We start from the raw sequence: 19822 nt of genomic DNA on the forward strand, positions 1-19822 counted from the left end.
AGTTTTGCATTGCTAGTTTAACATAATATCCTGGAATTATGTGTCTGAAATTATGACAAGCTGTAGCTTCTTGGTTTTTTAATCACATCCATACATCAGTTTGCTCTCAACAGAATGTGGCTATTAATATAGCATGAGCCCCAGAGAAGAGGAAAGCAACCCTTCCAAAACCTGGAGTAGTGGTTTTGTGTAATAAGGACTCAACCGAGATGATGCAGTTCTTAAATTGCTTGTACGACTGAATACATATGTGTAGGCTGCTATCATACCAGCCTTTTTGCCTTTGTTTTACTCTTTGGTACAATAATACTCAAATCAAAAGCATAATTGGAAAAATGTTTAGTGCAAGTTGGTCACTCAAAATATTCTTCCAGGACATACATAAAGGGAAATACATTAAATCTCGTGTTAAAAGTAAGCACATGTTACATGTTTTCATCATCTGATTCATCCTCTTCTTTCAGAGATTCCTGTCAAAAAATAATAATAGAAGATCAGGTTTTACTGCTTACTAAGTACAAACAATGTGTAGCAAATTAAAAAACTGCTCTTCACAATCTCTGGAGTGAAAGCTTGATGGTTTACAGAAGCTTAGACTACAACAGACTAAAAGCCACTATGCTTGCCTCCAACTGGTACACAAATTTCTCATTTCTGTAGCAGGTGTTTTTAAAAAACTAGCATCAGACAAGCCAAACTAAATCTTGTAAGATCGTTACTGGATCTTTCATAGGCCAGCATGGCTGCCTTTGCTTTCTGAATTATGCCAGACGCCTTGACATTATGAAGAAACTACTTGGAGCCACTCCAATTCTGGGTACTCACTGCCATCTACTCCGGAGTTCCACTATTTACCTTAGCATATTTCTCGGCTTCTTCCTTAATGTCTTTTGGTACAACTTCGTGTTTTCCTTTAGTTACTGTGAATTAAAAAAAAAAAAGATTTTGAGGATATCATCAAAGGATAGTAAAACACTACATTAGTTTGTATGTCAGGCTGACGAATTGCTTTCATTTTGCATTGAACTTTGATTTCAAGATTACTTGACTAAAGATTAGTTCTACACGGACATAGTACAAACTCAGGTGATATATTCCAAGACACATAATACCCTGGACACATGAAACTATGGATAATAGCAAACCTTATATTTTTACTATACATAAGGGGCCAGAAACATACCATTGAATTTGGAAGACCTAGAGAGGCCCACAAAGATTTCTGGGGGCAAAAATTTGGAATGTAGTGAGACTGCAATGTGGAAACAAGTCTTCAGAAGGGTCTTGTCATTGCCGCCTGAGGCGAAGAGAGCATGACCAAGCCACACAGTCCCCACAGCTAAATGGAGTCAAGTCCTGATCTCATTGAGTTCTAATCCCATTCTCAAACTACTACACCTCACTGGTTCTTGTAAAAGTTTTCCCCTGGCAGTTGTGTCTGACTCTGGGGGTTGGTGCTCATTTCCATCTCTAAGCCGAAGAGCCGGCGTTGTCCGTAAATACCTCCAAGGTCATGTGGTTGGCATGACTGCACGGAGTGCCGTAACCTTCCCGCTGGAGCAGTACCTATTGATCTCGTGTTTTCAAACTGCTAGGTTGGCAGAAGCTGGCCTAACAGCAGGAGCTCACCCCAATCCCTGGAATAGAACCTGTGACTTTTTGGTCAGCAAGTTCAGCAGCTAGGCGGTTTAACCCAGAAATGTTTAAATACATAACTGTTATCATTACTATATAATGTGAGGATTTTCTTAAAAGAGCAAATGTCAAAAAAGAAAGTCTGAGTGATACATTACTTTCTCCAACCCAACTGAGTTCCAATTCGAAAGCTTTGTCTTTTACTTCATCATGGACTATGTAGATTCTAGAAACAAAATAGAACAAGAAAAGCAAGATCCTGAGTTTTGGGAAAGGAAGGAAGCACTTGTAAAGTAACTTTGCATGTTTATAAAACAGGCAGTTCTCAGCAGTAGAGCAAGAATAGGGCTCCACAGCCACATGCGGACCCACAAGGAAACCCATGATGGAAGACCATCTTACTCGTCCAACGAGGGATCGCCTAAGTAAGTAAGTCTCAGCAGTATTAAACATAATTAGAACTCATAATAAACTACAGTTCTCACATGCATACCCCAAATATGAAGTTATAGTTATGGAACACAATCTTTAATTGAACGCGATTCTGGATCTAAAAGGGAAAGTCCAATTCACCTTGCAGAATCACCAACCAAGCAAGAGTTAAAGGGATTAATTCATAACTTTTTAGCATTGTAGGACAAGTTGTGTGAGATGGCTTGGGTTAAAGTTTCTTCAATCTCTTCTTCAAACTCTTGCTTGGGTTAAAGTTTCTTCAATCAAAAGCTCATGTGCAACAATTTAGGCATGAATGATGCTCAAGGGGAAAAAAACTTACATTTTTGCAACTTCTTTAACAACATCACGACAAGTCATGTCTTTCATCTGTGGATATATTTGAGTATTTAATTATATGGAAGGAAAGATGTGAAAGAATTATACTGTATTATAATTACAGATGCAGCCATCAAAATGGTATTAGCTCATTGAAATATCTATTTATTTGCTGCTTACATTAATCGCGTCCTGCTTCTGACAGTGATTTGTCAGTAAAACTTTAGATAACCTCTACTCAGAGAAAGTTCAATTTGACACAAATTGTAAACTAATTTCCATTTAACCATTTCTAGTTTTTTTAGGAGAACAACCACATTGTAAATTATAGTTATTCTGAAGTGCAATTAGTGAAAATATAAGTGTTTCATGAACTGTCAAGTGGAGGAAGAAGGAGTGCAAAATTTACACTTCTGAAAATTATAATATGAAATAAAATCTAAAATTTAGTGTTATGAATCAGCGTAAGCATAATTAGGATGTTCCTCATCCACTAAAGACAAAGGAAAATCTTGTTTAATATTTTCCACTTTTTTAGCCCACCAACGGGGCAGAATGCGTCAGCCAGTTTCACAGGAAAATCTCTTGACAAATGCAATCTTGATCTGGAGGGAAAATTCAGCTTATTTTAACATTTCACCCAAATGGTGAGTTGGAGAGAGAAAGCCCTCTCCATCTCTATTAAGAAATGCATTAAATGATTCTGGTGGCGGAATATATTTTCTCTCCGCCATATTCTCTACTAAAGAAAGGCAGGAGACAGGCAGCCATTACAGACCGCAAAGTGACAACTTTGCATGGATATAAATGCATGTACAGGCAGCATAAGTAAAATTGGGAATGGGTGGAGGACCTTCCTACTGGAAACTAGCATTCTGCTGACAGAATAAGAGTTCTAGATAGCCAACAAATTCTGCAATTTCCTGTGAGCATTTGTTTCAGAGGTCCCTCAGCACTGTGGGCTATTTGCTTCAAAGCCAGGCAACAAGAAATTGAGCCTAAAACAATCTGTACCAGATTACAGGTTTACCTGGAGCTTTTCGATTTCTGTCTTTGCAGCCTGCCGTGCTTTTCCAATGGCACATCCCCAGTAACCCTGTAAAAGCAACAGTTTACCATGACTTTTTGAGAAATGGAAGGCAGGGTTTTAAGAACATGCTTTAATGAAGTATCACATACCAATATAGAAATATACAAAAGTGAACTAGGAGTTCAGACAGTGGTTTCTGAAATCAAAAAGTGGTGCTGGAGCTGCGCATTCTTGGTTTGGGACTGGCCTATTCATTACCAGAGACCAGCTCTCTCTCCTATTACACATTACAAACGGGCTGTATCCCGTCATGCAGGTATTATTCCTTCTGGCCCTCGAAAGCACTGCTTGTTCAAAAGGAGTAGGCTAGAAATAAAACAACTAGGTCAAGACAGACTATCAACTGGCCCTTGATCAGCTTGATCATTATCACCCAGTATTTTCATAGTAAAGACTTGCAATGAGGACAAGGCCTCAATAAACCAGCTTTATGCTGATTCCACTAGCATTTTCATTTTGTATGAGGGAAATGAGTGGTGGATGGCATCACATCAGCAACCACAGCTCTCCTGTTCCTTTTTACAAAAATGCTTTAAAAATAATGCAGTTGCTTTTATAATTTGGTGGGAGGGGGAGAAGAAGAGAAGACAAAACTGCAGTCATTAATTACAATGAACACAACTTTTCCAGCCAGTGCGGCTGAAGGAAAAGTTATTTCATGTGGGGCAAGAGGTGGAATCTCTGGATTTCCCTGTACTTTATAGGGGCAGTAGCTGCAAATGCAGAGTGTAGGCAGCTAACTTCCCTGATAAAGTAGTCTAAATTTATCTACTGGCAGAATCTTAAATAAGTCTTCTGCTTTTGCTGGCAGTGTGTTTCAACTTCTGCCATCATGCTCCAACCTTGCAAAACCTCAACTTCCATCAATGCCTCATTTTCTCTCTCATCCTAATCCCAACACTCCATAGTTTCAAATAGAAACTTTGGTCTTTTTCATATTACACATGTATAAGCACCTTGCTACTGCCATGGCTATATCCCATCAAGCCTCTTTAGCACAAAATTGTAAATGCCTCATCAGAACTTCAACTACTTCCTCCCTGGAGTCCTATTTCCCTTTGAAATGAGACCCTGCCTTTTAAGAAACATTACTCAACAAGACCAAGCAACTGGTATAAATCTCATCTTGACAAGAACATCATGATTACTACTGTCAGCTATTTGTAACCGTAGGTTATTTAGTAAACTCCTTTTAATGCTTTCCAAAAAGCAAACACAAGGATTATCTTTTTTTTTCAATAACAGAAGACTCTGGGTGACAATACTGCAAACAAAAGTGAAAGCATTCTACAACAATGATCTTAAACATGATCTGGAAGGATAGGAATTGGAGAAATTGACCTGTTTCCTTACACCCAACACATTGCTTTCTAATGAACTGGAATCTCTGGATAGAATAGGTAAGTAGGATATTTAAAGATTGGTCTGTAACATTGTTTATTGATGAAAAACCATCGATAGAAAGAAGAACAATGTGAAGACAAACGTCTGACAACAAAATTATTATTTGTTTACTATAATTTCCCCCTCTTCTTTCTTATGCTACATTGTTGATTCAGATAACAAAGGTAAAGGATGATAATAAAGGTAAAGGATTCCCCTTGACATTAAGTTGGCTCCTGCCAACAAACAAATGTGAGTAGATCAATAGGTACTGCTTTCAAAGAAAAAGTCACTCCAAGCAATCTTGCCGGCCACACAACCAGAAGAAGACAACGCAGGCTCCTCGGCTTGAATATGGAGAAAGCACTACCCCAGAGCCAGAGATAAGGACCACCTCCAGAAGCCGGAAATGAAAGAACTCTCTGCCTTTGCTTGTGTTTTTGTGTCTCATTGTATATGATTGTAAAGGCATTGAATGTTTGCCAGAAACTTTGCAGCAGTAGATAATGCCATTGTGAAACATGTGTCTAACATTTTTTTACTAGCTTCCATACACATACGAGAAGTTTTGTGGAAGTCTCAATATAAAAATCGTCAAAAAACACTCACATATGAAACACCTGAAGGATCAATCATGTACAACTGGGCACCGTCATCGTCATCATAGGAACCCAACATGAAGCTGGAAAAGGCAAGGAATCTTGTTAGGACAAGACCTGCCAATTATAGAGAATTCTGACAGAAGTTTGACCTCATGAAAATAAAAAATGTCAAAATAATTTCTGATTGTTTCACTGAAGTTGAGCCACAGCCAGCAATCATTATATTTTATTCTAAATATAACCCTTGTTGAGAAAGGCAAGACAGCAATTTCATAAGTGACAGTGAACCATAATGTTTAGTTGAGGCAGGCACCTATCTCAACCAGACAATTTGTTTAAGAGTTCTGCTACACTTGTGTTATTGATCAAAAATGTAAGCTTTTAGCACATTTAAAATTACAAAGGAAGGAAGAAAAAAGTCTAGGGTATTGTTCTTCCAAATACAAATCCAGGAATGTGTTAAAGGAATTTGAGAGCATCTATCTTCAAAATACTGCACATACATATTCACACCCCCTTGAGTTGAATAACTTCTACAGTTGCACCCTAAGGGCAACGAAGCTGTATACTTATCCTGTACTCAGTAGCAAACTGTGGAAACACTGAATTGCTGAGGATATTACTTGTGACATGCCTCAAATATCATTCTGTTCAACTCAGAGGAAATACCTCTATTCGCCTTGAAGAAAGCTATATAAAAACATAACTGGCAGGATATTTTCTGTAGCAAATTTTCTGAGGGTCATCAAACTTCTCCACCCCAGGTGTACTTCTGGTGCTATCTTCCTTCCCTTTTCACTTAAGCACTCTTGGGTTCTTTAAACCTGGTATTTTATATACAACTGTTTACTGTCTTAGGAAGTTATTATATGCCTTGAACCATTGCTCACAGGATGTTAATAATTGGAATAAATTGAATAGAAGTTCCTACCTGCAGCCGAAAGGTCTAACAGCACTGTATAGTGTGTAGGCATGTACATACATAGCCACTCTGTCTGCAAGATGCTATGGGGGAAGAGAGGATGAATTTTAGAGCATGGGAAATAATCACTCCTTCATTTAAATCAAAGCTTTTTGTGCCAAAGAAACTAACGTAATCTACAACCATGTTTCCATTTCACACTAAGCCATGGTTCATCGTTTATCCAACCAGGAACAAGTTAGCCTCATGCTTGCCCTTTCCTTTTGCCCCAAGCGCAAACAAGGAGAATTTCAGAGATTCTTAGTTGACTTCTTTACTGTGCTGCCTAGAATGACAGGCAACGTTTAATCCCAATTACGGTATGGTTGATTTAAAACAAGGAAGTTCAGATCACAGCATATGAACCAGGTTTGCTTGAATATGAACCAGGTTTGCTTGAATTAGCCACAGTTAGTATTAACCACAAGTCCTGAAACAATTGCTAACTAAAAGTGGAAATGAATTTCCCAAATATTACACAGACCAGTCAACCAAAACAAATTTCTTAGTGTCTTGGTTTTTAGATCTATTCCTGAGGTTACTTTGGGCACCGAGTCAGAAAATTGCATTGGATAGACTTCATCAGCTCTAGTTTCTTCAATATGGTTATGATTCTCTGTGGCAGTGGTTCTCAACCTGGGGTCCCCAGATTTTTTTTGCCTACAACTCCCAAAAATCCCAGCCAGTTTACCAGCTGTTAGTATTTCTGGGAGTTGAAGGCCAAAAACATCTGGGGACCCCAGGTTGAGAACCACTGCTCTATGGGCTGGCAGATGAATATGGCATATGTTCTGTATCTCAAAAACGAAAGTCGATATGTGAAAACTGGTGCCATTTCGGGAATCAGCAGATCAAACAGATCTAACATTTGTGACACCAAAATGTGTGTTGGCCAGTGATATTCGTTGTTGAAGGAAATGGAAGGTGGGACCATTCAAGATAAGCTAGCACTATGTGCCAATAATGGCATTTGTGTTTCAGAAGCTATATAAACATTAAAAAACTTACTTTCAGTGGTATATTGTAACCATAGTTGGATCTGAAGTTGGAAGCTTCTTCCCTTGCTATGTCAGCCAAAGACCGAGCATCAGCCAGAAGTCCTGCTACGGCCTGAAAAAAGGATCATCATCTCAGAATGAACTCAACTTTCTCATTTGAAACTCAACACATCACCATCCAAGTCTTGTTCTAGTATTATCATTTACATCAGGAACGTGCTTAATAGTCACATGTTCCTAGAACCGGTCAAACAAGCATTTCCACCCCCACAAGTTGAGGCCAGAAATACTTCCTGATTACAAGCTGAAAGTCACAACTTGCTTATCCAAGAGGATTTTTAACAAATGGATCATCACTATTTAAACGTAGCAATGTGCAACATTCTCAACACCGACTCACCATTCCAACATGTCGATCAACATTAAAGAGACGTTTATTGGACCCTTCTTCATAAAGTTTGGATAACACTAGTTTTTCCACTCCAAAGACTACACCATCTTTACACCGAATCCCAATTGCTGTACTGAAAAGAAGTCAGAGCAGAGTAATCAACTCACTGTGTTTACTTGATAGAATGTGTCCAACCTAAAAATGCTCTAGAAACTAAAACACAAACATTATTGGACCACTAAGAATATGTATTGACATATGCTGATCCCAGGATTTTTTAAGCATTTTTAGGCAACGAATCCTCAAAGGTAGTTTCATCAGTTCCATTCTCTAAAGCAGTGGTTCTGAACCTGTGGGTCCCCAGATGTTTTGGCCTTCAACTCCCAGAAATCCCAACAGCTAGTAAAATGACTGGGATTTCTGGGACCTACAGGCTGAAAACCACTGCTCTGAAGTATAGTAGGAAATAAACAACACTTCACTGAAAATCTTAGACAGCAGGTCCACCTATACAGAAAGCTGGTTTCCACAATGATCAACCAATAGGGGCTTGCAAATCCATTCTATTTTTGTTCTGAATTTTGGATGGCCCCCATTATGTTTTGGAAAAAATTCCGGGAGATTTTAATTCACAATTCGGAACCCTGTGTTCAGTTTCCGTTTGGGAAGAATCTACCCAAAAACACAAAATGAAATCAGAACAGAATTTTGTGCCATTTTACACACCCCTATCAATTAATATATCTGTTGCTACAATCAAAGGAAGCATGCAAAAGTGAACAAATGAAACACTATTTTCTAAATATTTGATATAATTTATGTTTACAATTTCAGTACTTTAAAAAAGCTTTCTGATGTCATGAAAATAACAGCTAACTATAACTTCTTACAATTTTTAATGGAATTATACATAATCCGAATGAAAACATTCTCATCCTGAGGATTTTGGACTCTGCTTCACTGTTATGAATCAGTAAGACTAGATTCAATTTTGAAATAGAATAAATGAAGTTAATCTTAGTAGACATTCATTCCCCAAGTCACAAATTTACACCTGGCACAGGCAGTCTCAGAGTTACCAACATCCGACGTGAAACAACTCATAGTTAAGAACCAGGATGAGACAACATGAAGTGAGAGAAATCTACCCTTCGGAAGGGAAATTCATTCCTGGAGGAGTTATTATGGGGGAAGGTGTCTCCACTGAATGATAATAATATAATAAATTTATTCTTATACCCCGCCACCATCTCCCCGAAGGACTCAGAGCAGCTTACATATGGGACAGAAAGTCCAACAGACAAAAAAGCAAAGCCATCCATTAAAATAAAAACACCACTAAAATAGGAGCATCGTAAAATACAACAATCCAGATAAAACACAATTAAACATAAGAAAATAAAGCAGTGGCATTGAAGCTCCATCAGACAATGTTCAACAAAAACCAATGACCAGAATTACTTAAAGGGGTGTGATCAGGCTATAAAGTGGTCAGGCATGGGATAGTGCAAAACAGCGTACCATATGGCTGGGGAACTGGATGAGGTGCAGAGAACAGAGTACTATCTGGCCACCTAGGGACTGGGCATTTATACTAGGGACACTGAAGCTTTATCTCCAATCCTTGTTTCCACAACAAGCCAATTTTTTCAAAATCCAATTATCACAGAGACAAAGTGCAGTGCAATCTTCTGAACAGGGGCACAGACAGCAAAACAAACACCTCAGGGGTGTTAACTCTTCCCCGCTAAGCTATAAAAGGCTAACAAATATATGTCTTTGACTGGTGTTACACTTTTAAAATGTGCCTGTTCTGACCTATAACAAATTCAATTCAAGAACAAACCTACAGAATTGATCTTGTTTGCAAACTAGGGCTTTCCTATATACAGATAGGGATACTAATTCTATGCCAGAATATTTGTAAGTAAGATCTTCAAATTGTGAAACCCCTGGATTCACAATTTCCACCAGCCATAGTTCATCATGTCCTATACAGAAAATGGCAGCAACATGAACACATATTATGCTGCATGTTGCCACCATTTAATAATAAGGGGACAACACTTACTTTTTAGGTATTTGAGGGGGATCCCAGAACTAAAGCTCTGAGGATCCAGGAGGCCCACTGTATTTGCAGGCATGTTACAGTTAAATCAATGTTGTTTATTCCTATTACATCTTGTTTCCATCAGCACCTGAAAGTGTGGGGACCTGCTACCAGCTCAAGCTGATAATACTGGGACCAATAAAGTAAATACTAGGTGGCTACATGAATTTTTGATCTTGGTTCTACTCTTCAGAGAGAAAGTATTTTCTTGTAAAATAATAATCTATTCAGCAAATAGTATTGCACCACCTGACATCTGCCGGGAAGTTGCAGCCAATAGTGAAAGAACCAAGGCAGAGACATCTCCAGCTCATCCCCTGTTTGGGTATCAGCCAGCACGTCAACAACTTAAATCTAGAAATAGTTTTCTAAGATCTACAGAGACACTCGCTGGAACACCTCAGCAAGCGAGAGTCCAAAAGTGGCAGGCTCAAACCCAGAACCTCAACCAATTGCTGATACCAAATGAGGGATTATCCCCTGGGCACACAGAGGACTGGGCAACTTGGAAGGTGCTGAACAAACTGTGCTCTGGCACCACGAGATGCAGAGCCAACCTTCAGAAATGGGGCTACAAAGTAGAATCCTCGACATACGAGTGTGGAGAGGAGCAAACCACTGACCACCTGCTGCAATGCAACCTGAGCCCTGCCACATGCACAATGGAAGACCTTCTTGCAGCAACACCAGAAGCACTCCAAGTGGTCAGATACTGGTCAAAGGACATTTAACCAACTACCAAACTCACAAGTTTTGTATTTGTCTGTTGGTTTGCTTTGTTCTGTTAGAAATGTAATTTGACTGGTTGTCCTGACACGACAAAAAAAATATATAGTAAATAATTTTCAAATGACAAAAATACTAAAACTTATCTTATTCTTACCTGCTATTTTCAACAGCTTTCATAGCATATTCTACTTGAAACACTCTGCCATCTGGAGAAAATGTGGAGGCCGACAAGTCATACTGTGAGGGGAAAAAACAAAGTATTTCAAAGAAGAACTGCAGCAAGAGGTGACAAAACTTGAGCTGGATTGGTTACAGCTCAACGTAGGCAGCTTCCCCCACTAAAGAAATAAGTTGTCTTGCAAACTGCTCTTTTCTTTCATGAATATTTATGCTGCTCCTATTAAAGAAATGCATGAAAACAAGAAAAGCATCCGCTCTTCCTCGTAGTTAGGAAGTATAGAGCATTTGATGTATTGATACATACAATTACAGGGGGGAAATCAAGTCCTGCATAGTAGGTATTTTCCTCCTAAATAAAGTTAGGGTTGACGTCTTATAGCATGAAAAAGGTTTTTTTAACATACACTATACTTTTAGGTTCTTTGTTGTTGAAATACATGTTCTGTTCTTTAGCAACATCTGAAATTTTTGAATTCTGAAAGGACTCTGAAAACTTATTGCAAAGTCTATGCTTTTGCATTGTTTCTAATCTTGCTTTTCATTGTGATTCTAAACATAGTTTTATATATTCCATCTGCTTGTGTTTTTATTTGTACTTATTTTAACTAAATTACTGGAGCCCCCGGTGGCGCAGTGGGTTAAACCCCTGTGCCGGCAGGACTGAAGACCGACAGGTTGCAGGTTCGAATCTGGGGAGAGGCGGATGAGCTCCCTCTATAAGCTTCAGCTCCTCATGCGGGGACATGGAGAAGTCTCCCACAAGGATGATAAAAACATCAAATCATCCGGGCGTCCTCTGGGCAACGTCCTTACAGACGGCCAATTCTCTCACACCAGAAGCGACTTGCAGTATCTCAAGTTGCTCCTGACACGACAAAAAAGAAGCAACAAAAACACTAAATTACTCTGATTCCCAGATTTTTAGAAAAGGCATCGTAAAAATGAGCAAATAAAGGAACATCTATTTTATTGTTACCTTAGCAAAACTTATCCCACTTACTTTGTGGCTGTCCCACCCTGTCTGGTTTCAAAGTCCCAAGAGATGGTCTGGCATACACTAGCCAACAGCAACCTCTGCTGGTCAACCAGGAACTGCAGTTATTTTCAGCACTTTCGATTTTTCAGTTAAACTCTTTTGGGACTTCACCACACTAGAGCAGTGGTTCTCAACCTTTGGTCCTCCAGTTGTTTTGGATTCCAACTCCCAGAAATCCAAGCCAGCTTACCAGCTGTTATGAATTGTGAGAGCTGAAGTCCAAAACACGTGGAGGACCAAAGGCTGGGAACTACTGCACTAAAGTGGATAGATCCTCTAGTGCAGGCATAGGCAAACTTTCTGTTCCTGGTTTGAAAGTGCAGTTTCCTGTTTAATTGTGCAGTATTTGCTTTGAAAGCAGCTGTTTTACTCCATTTTTTGTTGCTGCCACAAACTATACTGAATTGATTGAGACTCTTATCACAGGCATGGGCAAACGTCAGCCCTTCAGGTGTTTTGGACAGCCAGTAGGTTAGGAATTGTGGGAGTTGAAGTCCAAACACCTGGAGGGCCAAAGTCTGTCCATGCCTGCTCTAGTGTACGCAGATGACGTCCAACTCTGTCACTCCTTCCCACCTTCTACTACTCTTGATTTGGTGGCAGCGAAAATCTACTAAAGAATCCTTCTAAATGTTTAGTTGATTCAACAACTATTCTCCCTCTATATTTTGGTGAGCTAGTCTGTAGTGGAGGTGTGCCTCATTATAATTTGGTTGAGCAGCGGTGCTGACTGTTATAATTTTTATATATTATTTATTTATTATTTTTATATATTTATCCTGAACTGGTGCTTGGCCGCTGTGACAATCTGGATGAGGGCGAACAAATTGAAATTGAATCCAGACAAGACAGAGGCATTCCTGGTCAGTTGCAAGGTCAAACAGGGCATAGGGTTACAGTCTGTGTTGGATGGGGTTACACTCCCCCCTGAAGACGCAGGTACACAGCTTGGGAATGATTCTGGACTCATCGCTGAGCTTGGAACCCCAAGCTGACCAGGGGAGCATTCGCACAGCTAAAACTTGTGCGCCAGTTGCACCCGTACCTTGGGAAGTCTGACTTGGCTACAGTAGTCCATGCACTGGTTACATACTGTATAGACTACTGCAACACGCTCTACGTGGGGTTGCCTTTGAAGACTGTCCGGAAGCTTAAAATGGTCCAATGGACGGCAGCTGGATTGTTAACAGGAGTGGAGCTCAGGAAGCATACAAATCCCCTGCTGCGCCAGCTCCACTGGCTGCCAGTCTGCTACCGGGTACAATTCCTGGCTTTAGCCTATAAAGCCCTAAACGGTTCTGGCCCAATTTACCTGTCCGAACGCATCTCCCCTTATGAACCATCTAGGACTTTAAGATCGTCTGGGGAGGCCCTGCTCTCAATCCCGCCCTCATCACAAGTATGTTTGGTGGGGACAAGAGACAGGGCCTTCTCTGTGGTGGCCCCTCGGCTATGGAACACCCTCCCTAAGGAGATTAGATCAGCTCCCTCATTCTTAACGTTTCGGAGATAAGTTACGACATGGTTATATGAGCAAGCATTGTCATTCAACAATGGAACTTGGACAACGTTATTTAACTAGGAGACGCCGATGATAATGATGTTGGTTTTGTTGTTTTTATTGCTTCTATTGTGGTTTTATACTGTTTAAATGTTTAATTTGTTGTTATTTGTTGTTATTTGTTATTATTATTATTATATTGAGTATTCGTGCCAAGTTTGGTGCAGATCCATTATTGTTTGAGTCCACAGTGCCCTCTGGATGTAGGTGAACTACAACTCTAAAACTTAAGGTCAATGCCCACGAAACCCTTCCAGCATTTTTTGTTTGCCATGAGAGTTCTGTGTGCCAAGTTTGGTTCAATTCCATCATTGGTGAGGTCCAGAATGCTCTTTGATTGTAGGTGAACTATAAATCCCAGCAACTACAATTCCTAAATGACAAAATCGTAATTTTTGAGTGATGGTCACTCCTTGTGTTGTGAGACGTTTTATTGCCAAATTTGGTGTGATTACCCCACCAGTGGTTGCATTTGGGCATATTCTAGTCCCAATACAATGTATAGCATTGTATTGTTTTGTTTATTGTTTTTCTGTTTTATTGATGTGCTGTTGGGCTTGGCCTCATGTAAGCCGCACCAAGTCCCTTGGGGAGATGGTGGTGGGGTATAAATAATAATAATAATAATAATAATAATAATAATAATAATAATTGAGTATTCGTGCCAAGTTAGGTCCAGATCCATTATTGTTTGAGTTCACAATGCTCTCTGGATGTAGTCGAACTACAATTCCAAAACTCAACGTCAATACCCACCAAACCCTTCCAGCATTTTCTGTTGGCCATGGGAGTTCTGTGTGCCAAGTTTGGTTCAATTCCATCATTGGTGAGGTTCAGAATGCTCTTTGATTGTAGGTGAACTATACATCCCAGCAACTCCAATCCCCAAAAATAACTCCTCTCTCCCAATCGCACCAGAATTCTAATTTGGGCGTAACGAGTATTTGTGCCAAATTTAGTCCAGGGAATGAAAATACATCCTGCATATCAGATATTTACATCACGTTTCATAACAATAGCAAAATGACAGTTTATGGCTCAAACCCAGAACCTCAACCAATGGCTGATACCAAATGAGAGACTCCCCCCTGGGCACACAGAAGACTGGGCGACTTGGAAGGCGCTGAACAGACTGCGCTCTGGCACCACGAGATGCAGAGCCAACCTTCAGAAATGGGGCCAAAAAAAGTGGAATCCTCGACATGCGAGTGTGGAGAAGAGCAAACCACTGACCACCTGCTGCAATGCAACCTGAGCCCTGCCACATGCACAATGAAGGACCTTCTTGCAGCAACACCGGAGGCACTCCAAGTGGCCAGATACTGGTCAAAGGACATTTAACCAACTACCAAACTCACAAGTTTTGTATTTTGTCTGTTTGTTTGCTTTGTTCTGTTACAAATGTAATATAATTGACTGGTTGCTCTGACACGACAAATCAAGTTTATTTATTTATTTATTTGGGGTGCTTCTACCACACCTTTCTCAACCCCCTAGGGGGGACTCAGGGCGGCTTACAAAAGGCACAATTCGATGGCCGACAATTCACAAAATACAATATACAAAATTCCAAGATAATGTCAACAATTATAACTAATTAAAACAATCAAAATAATACAGTCACAGCCAGGCCCATAGCTAGGATTTCGTTTCGGGGGGGGGTGTGATTTTTTTTCAGGGGGTTTTCGGGGGGGCTGAGTAAACTCTGAGGTCGAAGGCCTGGTCCCACATCCAGGTGTTTAACTTCCTTCTGAAGGAGAGGAGTGCATTCCACAGGCGAGGGGCCACCACCGAGAAGGCCCTGTCCCTCATCCCCACCTGTCTCACTTGTGATAAAGGTGGGGCCGAGAGCACCCAGAAGATCTTAAACTCTGAGGTCGAAGGCCTGGTCCCACATCCAGGTGTTTAACTTCCTTCTGAAGGAGAGGAGTGCATTCCACAGGCAAGGGGCCACCACCGAGAAGGCCCTGTCCCTCGTCCCCACCTGTCTCACTTGTGATAAAGGTGGGGCCAAGAGCAGGGCCTCCCCAGAAGATCTTAAACTCTGAGGTCGATGGCCTGGTCCCACATCCAGGTGTTTAACTTCCTTCTGAAGGAGAGGAGTGCATTCCACAGGCGAGGGGCCACCACCGAGAAGGCCCTGTCCCTCGTCCCCACCAGTCTCACTTGTGATAAAGGTGGGGCCGAGAGCAGGGCCTCCCCAGAAGATCTTAAATTCCGAGGTGGGACGTAGCAACTAAAATAGTTTTATGGTTGGGAGTCACCACAACATGAGGAACGGGTCACGGCATTAGGAAGGTTGAGCAACACTGTTATATAGGAAAATAGATGGTGTAATGCTTTAAACATTGGACTATGGATGTGTCTATACCAGTCATAGGCTGTTAGGAATTGTGGGAGTTGAAGTCCAAAACACCTGGAGGGCCCAAGTTGGGCCAGGCTTGGTCTAGAAGCTCCTACTTGATTCCTTCGCTTTCGCTTTCCCTTCAAGTGAGTCAGCGGCCTACAACTGGCTAGGCCTCTCTCTACGAGTCGCGCGGATATGACGTCACCGCACTGTGTGAGGCCGAGACCCTCGAAGTGAGGAGAGATTAACCACCACCGCCTTTGTTTTCCTTTTCGGGGGAGCCCTCTCCCTTCTCCTCTACCTGACTTACCCCGGTGCCGATGGAACTCATGGCGGAAGAGGCCTGAGAGCAAACAGCCGGCCCTCCTGATTCTTCTTTGCCGCCGCCTCACTCACACTGCTCAGTCACTGCTCAGCAACGCGCCCAACCATTGGACAACCGCCTCTGGAGCTTCGACCAATCTCCTCTCGCCGTTAGCAGAAGGGGCGGGGCCAAGAATGCGCCCAGTCACGGCAGCCGCAGTTGGCGCGCGGCAGCAGAGGAAAAGAATGCGCATGCGTAGAAATCCACAATCGATAATCTGCGAATACGCATGCGCGAAGAATTCCACAAGGAAGGTTCTGTGAGGGGTCTTTGTCAGCGCCCGGCTAGCTCAGTCGGTAGAGCATGGGACTCTTAATCCCAGGGTCGTGGGTTCGAGCCCCACGTTGGGCGGGTCAGTTTTTGTTTACATCAAAATCTACAAATAAAACCTATTATTTCTCCTATTATGGTAAACTGAATAGCTGGAATCTTCTTTTAAAAGCTCAATTCACCTCTTTGGGACTTCATCAACAATAACTGTGTCACAGCTGTACAAGAAATTGACTGAAAAAAAAATTCCTTATATTTTTCTTTTATATTTCCATCAGAATCACAATATGCCAAATCTAGTGAGAGCAACAAATGTTGCAACATATATTATATATACTATGAATGTTTCAACTGACCACTTTAATTAGCATTTGATGGTTTGGCAGTGCCTGGGGGAATCTTTTTTTGAGAGGTGATTACATGTGCCTACATAGGGACCACCAAACTGCAGACTACTTCAACCAGAGAAGTCAGCCATAGCAGAGCACCTGATGAACCAGCCTGGACACAGCATATTATTTGAGAACACAGAAATGCTGGACCACACCAACAACCACCATGTCAGACTACACAGAGAAGCCATTGAAATCCACAAGAAGCATGTGGACAATTTCAACAGAAAAGAGGAAACCATGAAAATGAACAAAATCTGGCTACCAATATTTAAAAAACTCTAAAATTACAACAGCACAACAACAGAGAGGAAACAAACAAGGACATCTAATCACCTCTCAAAAAAGTTTGCTCTAGGCACTGTCAGAGAGAGGAGATTCCATCTGAACAGCAGGAAGAGCTTCCTGACTGTGAGAGCCGTTCAGCAGTGGAACTCTCTGCCCCGGAGTGTGGTGGAGGCTCCTTCTTTGGAAGCTTTTAAACAGAGGCTGGATGGCCATCTGTCAGGGGTGATTTGAATGCAATATTCCTGCTTCTTGGCAGAATGGGGTTGGACTGGATGGCCCATGAGGTCTCTTCCAACTCTTTGATGTGCCTGATTGTTTCCCCTCTGTTGTTTTGCTGTTTACAGAGAGTAAACAATCAGGCACATCTAATCACCTCTCAACAAAAGATTCCCCCAGGCACTGCCAAACCATCAAATGCTAATCAAGGTGGTCAGCTGAAACATTCACACCTAGCTCCAGCAGACAAGAGTCCTTTGTCTCACCCTGGTCATCCCACAGATATATAAACCCTTTTTCCTACTTCCAACAGACCTCACTACCTCTGAGGATGCTTGCCATAGATGCAGGCAAAACATCAGGAGAGAATGCCTCTAGACCATAGCCATATAGCCCGAAAAAACCTACAACAACCCTGTAAATTCAATTACTTTTACATTCAGGTGAGAATGTACATATGCAGATGAACAGAAAATTATCTTCAGATCCCTCCAGCTGTACAAGAAATTGACTGAAAAAATATTTCCTTATATTTTTCTTTCTTATTTCCATCAGAATCACAATATTCCAAATCTAGTGAGAACAACAAATGTTGCAACATATATTATATATTATATATATTATAACTGTTGCACTCCAGGTCAGGAAAAAGCCCTCTGACTTTAAAACACACCACACGAAGAGTGAAGAAACAAATATGTTATTCAAGCTTAGTAAATAGCCAGAAGTAATAAATGCTTGTAAGAAAATAAGAATGTTCCAAAAAGTGGTAAGTCCATAAAAGGTAGTAACACAAAGCAATGTCCACACCAGATATAAAAGCAATCCAAGACAGCATTAATCCAGACAGGAATCAACAGGATGCAAAGACAATCCAAAAGGCTAAAAGACTCCAGAGAAACAGGACCCCTTGAACAGGATTTCCATTTATTTATTTATTTATTTTATTTGCTGCATTTGTTGACCGCCGTTCTCAGCCCCTTAGGGCGACTCACGGCGGTGTACAACATATAAAAAACAGTTTACAATAAAGCACGACAAAAAATCAACATATCACTAATACACACTAATATAATTATACTAAGGTAATCCGCTCCGTCTTATCGTAGAATCATAACCAAACTCGTAATCCATATTCCGTTCCAGTTGTCATTACCAGTTGATGTACACTTAATTGAATGCCTTCTCAAATAGCCATGTCTTTAGGCTCTTACGAAAAGACATAAGGGAGGGCGCCTGCCTGATGTCAACAGGGAGGGCGTTCCACAGCCGGGGGGCCACCACCGAGAAGGCCCTCTCTCTCGTCCCCGCCAGACGTGCCTGTGAAGCAGGCGGGATCGAGAGAAGGGCCTCCCCAGACGATCTCAAGGCCCTCGTGGGCTCATAGGCCGAGATGCGGTCTGAAAGGTATTTTGGGCCGGAACCGTTTAGGGCTTTGTAGGATAACACCAGCACCTTAAATTGGGTCCGGTAGCATATCGGCAGCCAGTGGAGCTGGAACAACAAGGGCGTTGTATGCTCCCTGCGTCCCGCTCCTGGCACATGAACTTGATTTCCAAACGATGCCTGATCTAATAGGTTTCCCCTTGAGGCAAACCTTATACCCCAAAACTCAGAAATTGGTTTCGCTTTCTCCCACATTTACCCCTTATCAGGCAAAGTTTTTCAGAGCAACGAAAACACTGAAGTTTGCTGTCGATCCTGGCTAATCACCTGCAGCCTATTCTTCAGCTCCCTTTCTGGCTGCTCATTAAAATTCTCAGGTGTCAGATTGTTTTCCAAACCCAAATCTTGAGAGCTCATAGAGGGAGGGAGGGAATTATCATTGCTAGGCCCATATTCTCATGAGAAACTGCAGTGAAGTGACAGCTTCCCTGGTGGCCAGAAGCTGGAATGTTAAATAGCCTCTGAGTGTCGGCCTATATATGTTGTGTGTCTATGCCATTGTGTTGTGGCTCACTTTGAGCCTGAGCTTTCTGAGCCTGAGTTTCCTCAGGACAAGGAGGAGGATGGGTTACAGATTTCTGTCCCTGTTGTTGAGACAGACAGTGTTGATTCTGAAGAAGAGACGGCATTTCTGTTTCCCAGAGAAGGGTATGTTGTTTTAGATCATGATTTAAGTGAATCTTCACATCTGCCGGTGGAGTCGGCCGCTCCATCTGGGAGCTCAGTGCCTCTTGGTTCCCAGGATAACCAGTCTCAGGATAATGAGTTATCTGGCCTTGAAGGTGATGGAGATTTGATTAGGGAGGACTGTTTGCAATTAAGGATATGTCAAAGTGCTCAGCTTGCCAACAAACGGGAAGTTTGAGGTCAACGTAATGCTTTCATGCTAGGGAAACATATTTAACGATCTGATTGAAGTCAATCCTTTGCCAGTGCAATGTTGCTTAAACCCCGTTAACCTCTCTGGAATTAACTCGGCTTTTGGGGAAAGCTTTTAGCTCTTTGGGACTTAGCTTTTGATCTTGGTTTTTGGGGACCTTGTCATGCTGCCA

General features: G+C 41.4%; 1 protein-coding gene and 1 non-coding gene across 2 annotated transcripts; one reads left to right on the forward strand and one right to left on the reverse strand.

Moving 5' to 3' along the window:
• Positions 1 to 324: 324 nt before the first annotated feature.
• PSMA3 (proteasome 20S subunit alpha 3) lies at positions 325 to 16233 on the reverse strand. Its single transcript, XM_060753768.2, has 11 exons — positions 16105 to 16233; positions 10825 to 10907; positions 7841 to 7964; positions 7451 to 7552; positions 6413 to 6486; positions 5489 to 5561; positions 3437 to 3502; positions 2411 to 2457; positions 1794 to 1861; positions 856 to 920; positions 325 to 470 (listed from the first exon to the last, which is right to left on the reverse strand). The coding sequence occupies exons 1-11, from the start codon at positions 16123 to 16125 to the stop codon at positions 426 to 428; spliced, it is 768 nt and encodes a 255-aa protein (XP_060609751.1). The 5' UTR covers positions 16126 to 16233; the 3' UTR covers positions 325 to 425.
• A 203-nt stretch (positions 16234 to 16436) lies between these two features.
• Positions 16437 to 16509, forward strand: TRNAK-CUU (transfer RNA lysine (anticodon CUU)). The gene has a single exon. It is a non-coding gene; the product is annotated as a tRNA-Lys (tRNA).
• Positions 16510 to 19822: the final 3313 nt, after the last annotated feature.

This window comes from Anolis sagrei, chromosome 1 (assembly GCF_037176765.1).
Source record: "Anolis sagrei isolate rAnoSag1 chromosome 1, rAnoSag1.mat, whole genome shotgun sequence".
Taxonomy (NCBI): domain Eukaryota; kingdom Metazoa; phylum Chordata; class Lepidosauria; order Squamata; family Dactyloidae; genus Anolis; species Anolis sagrei.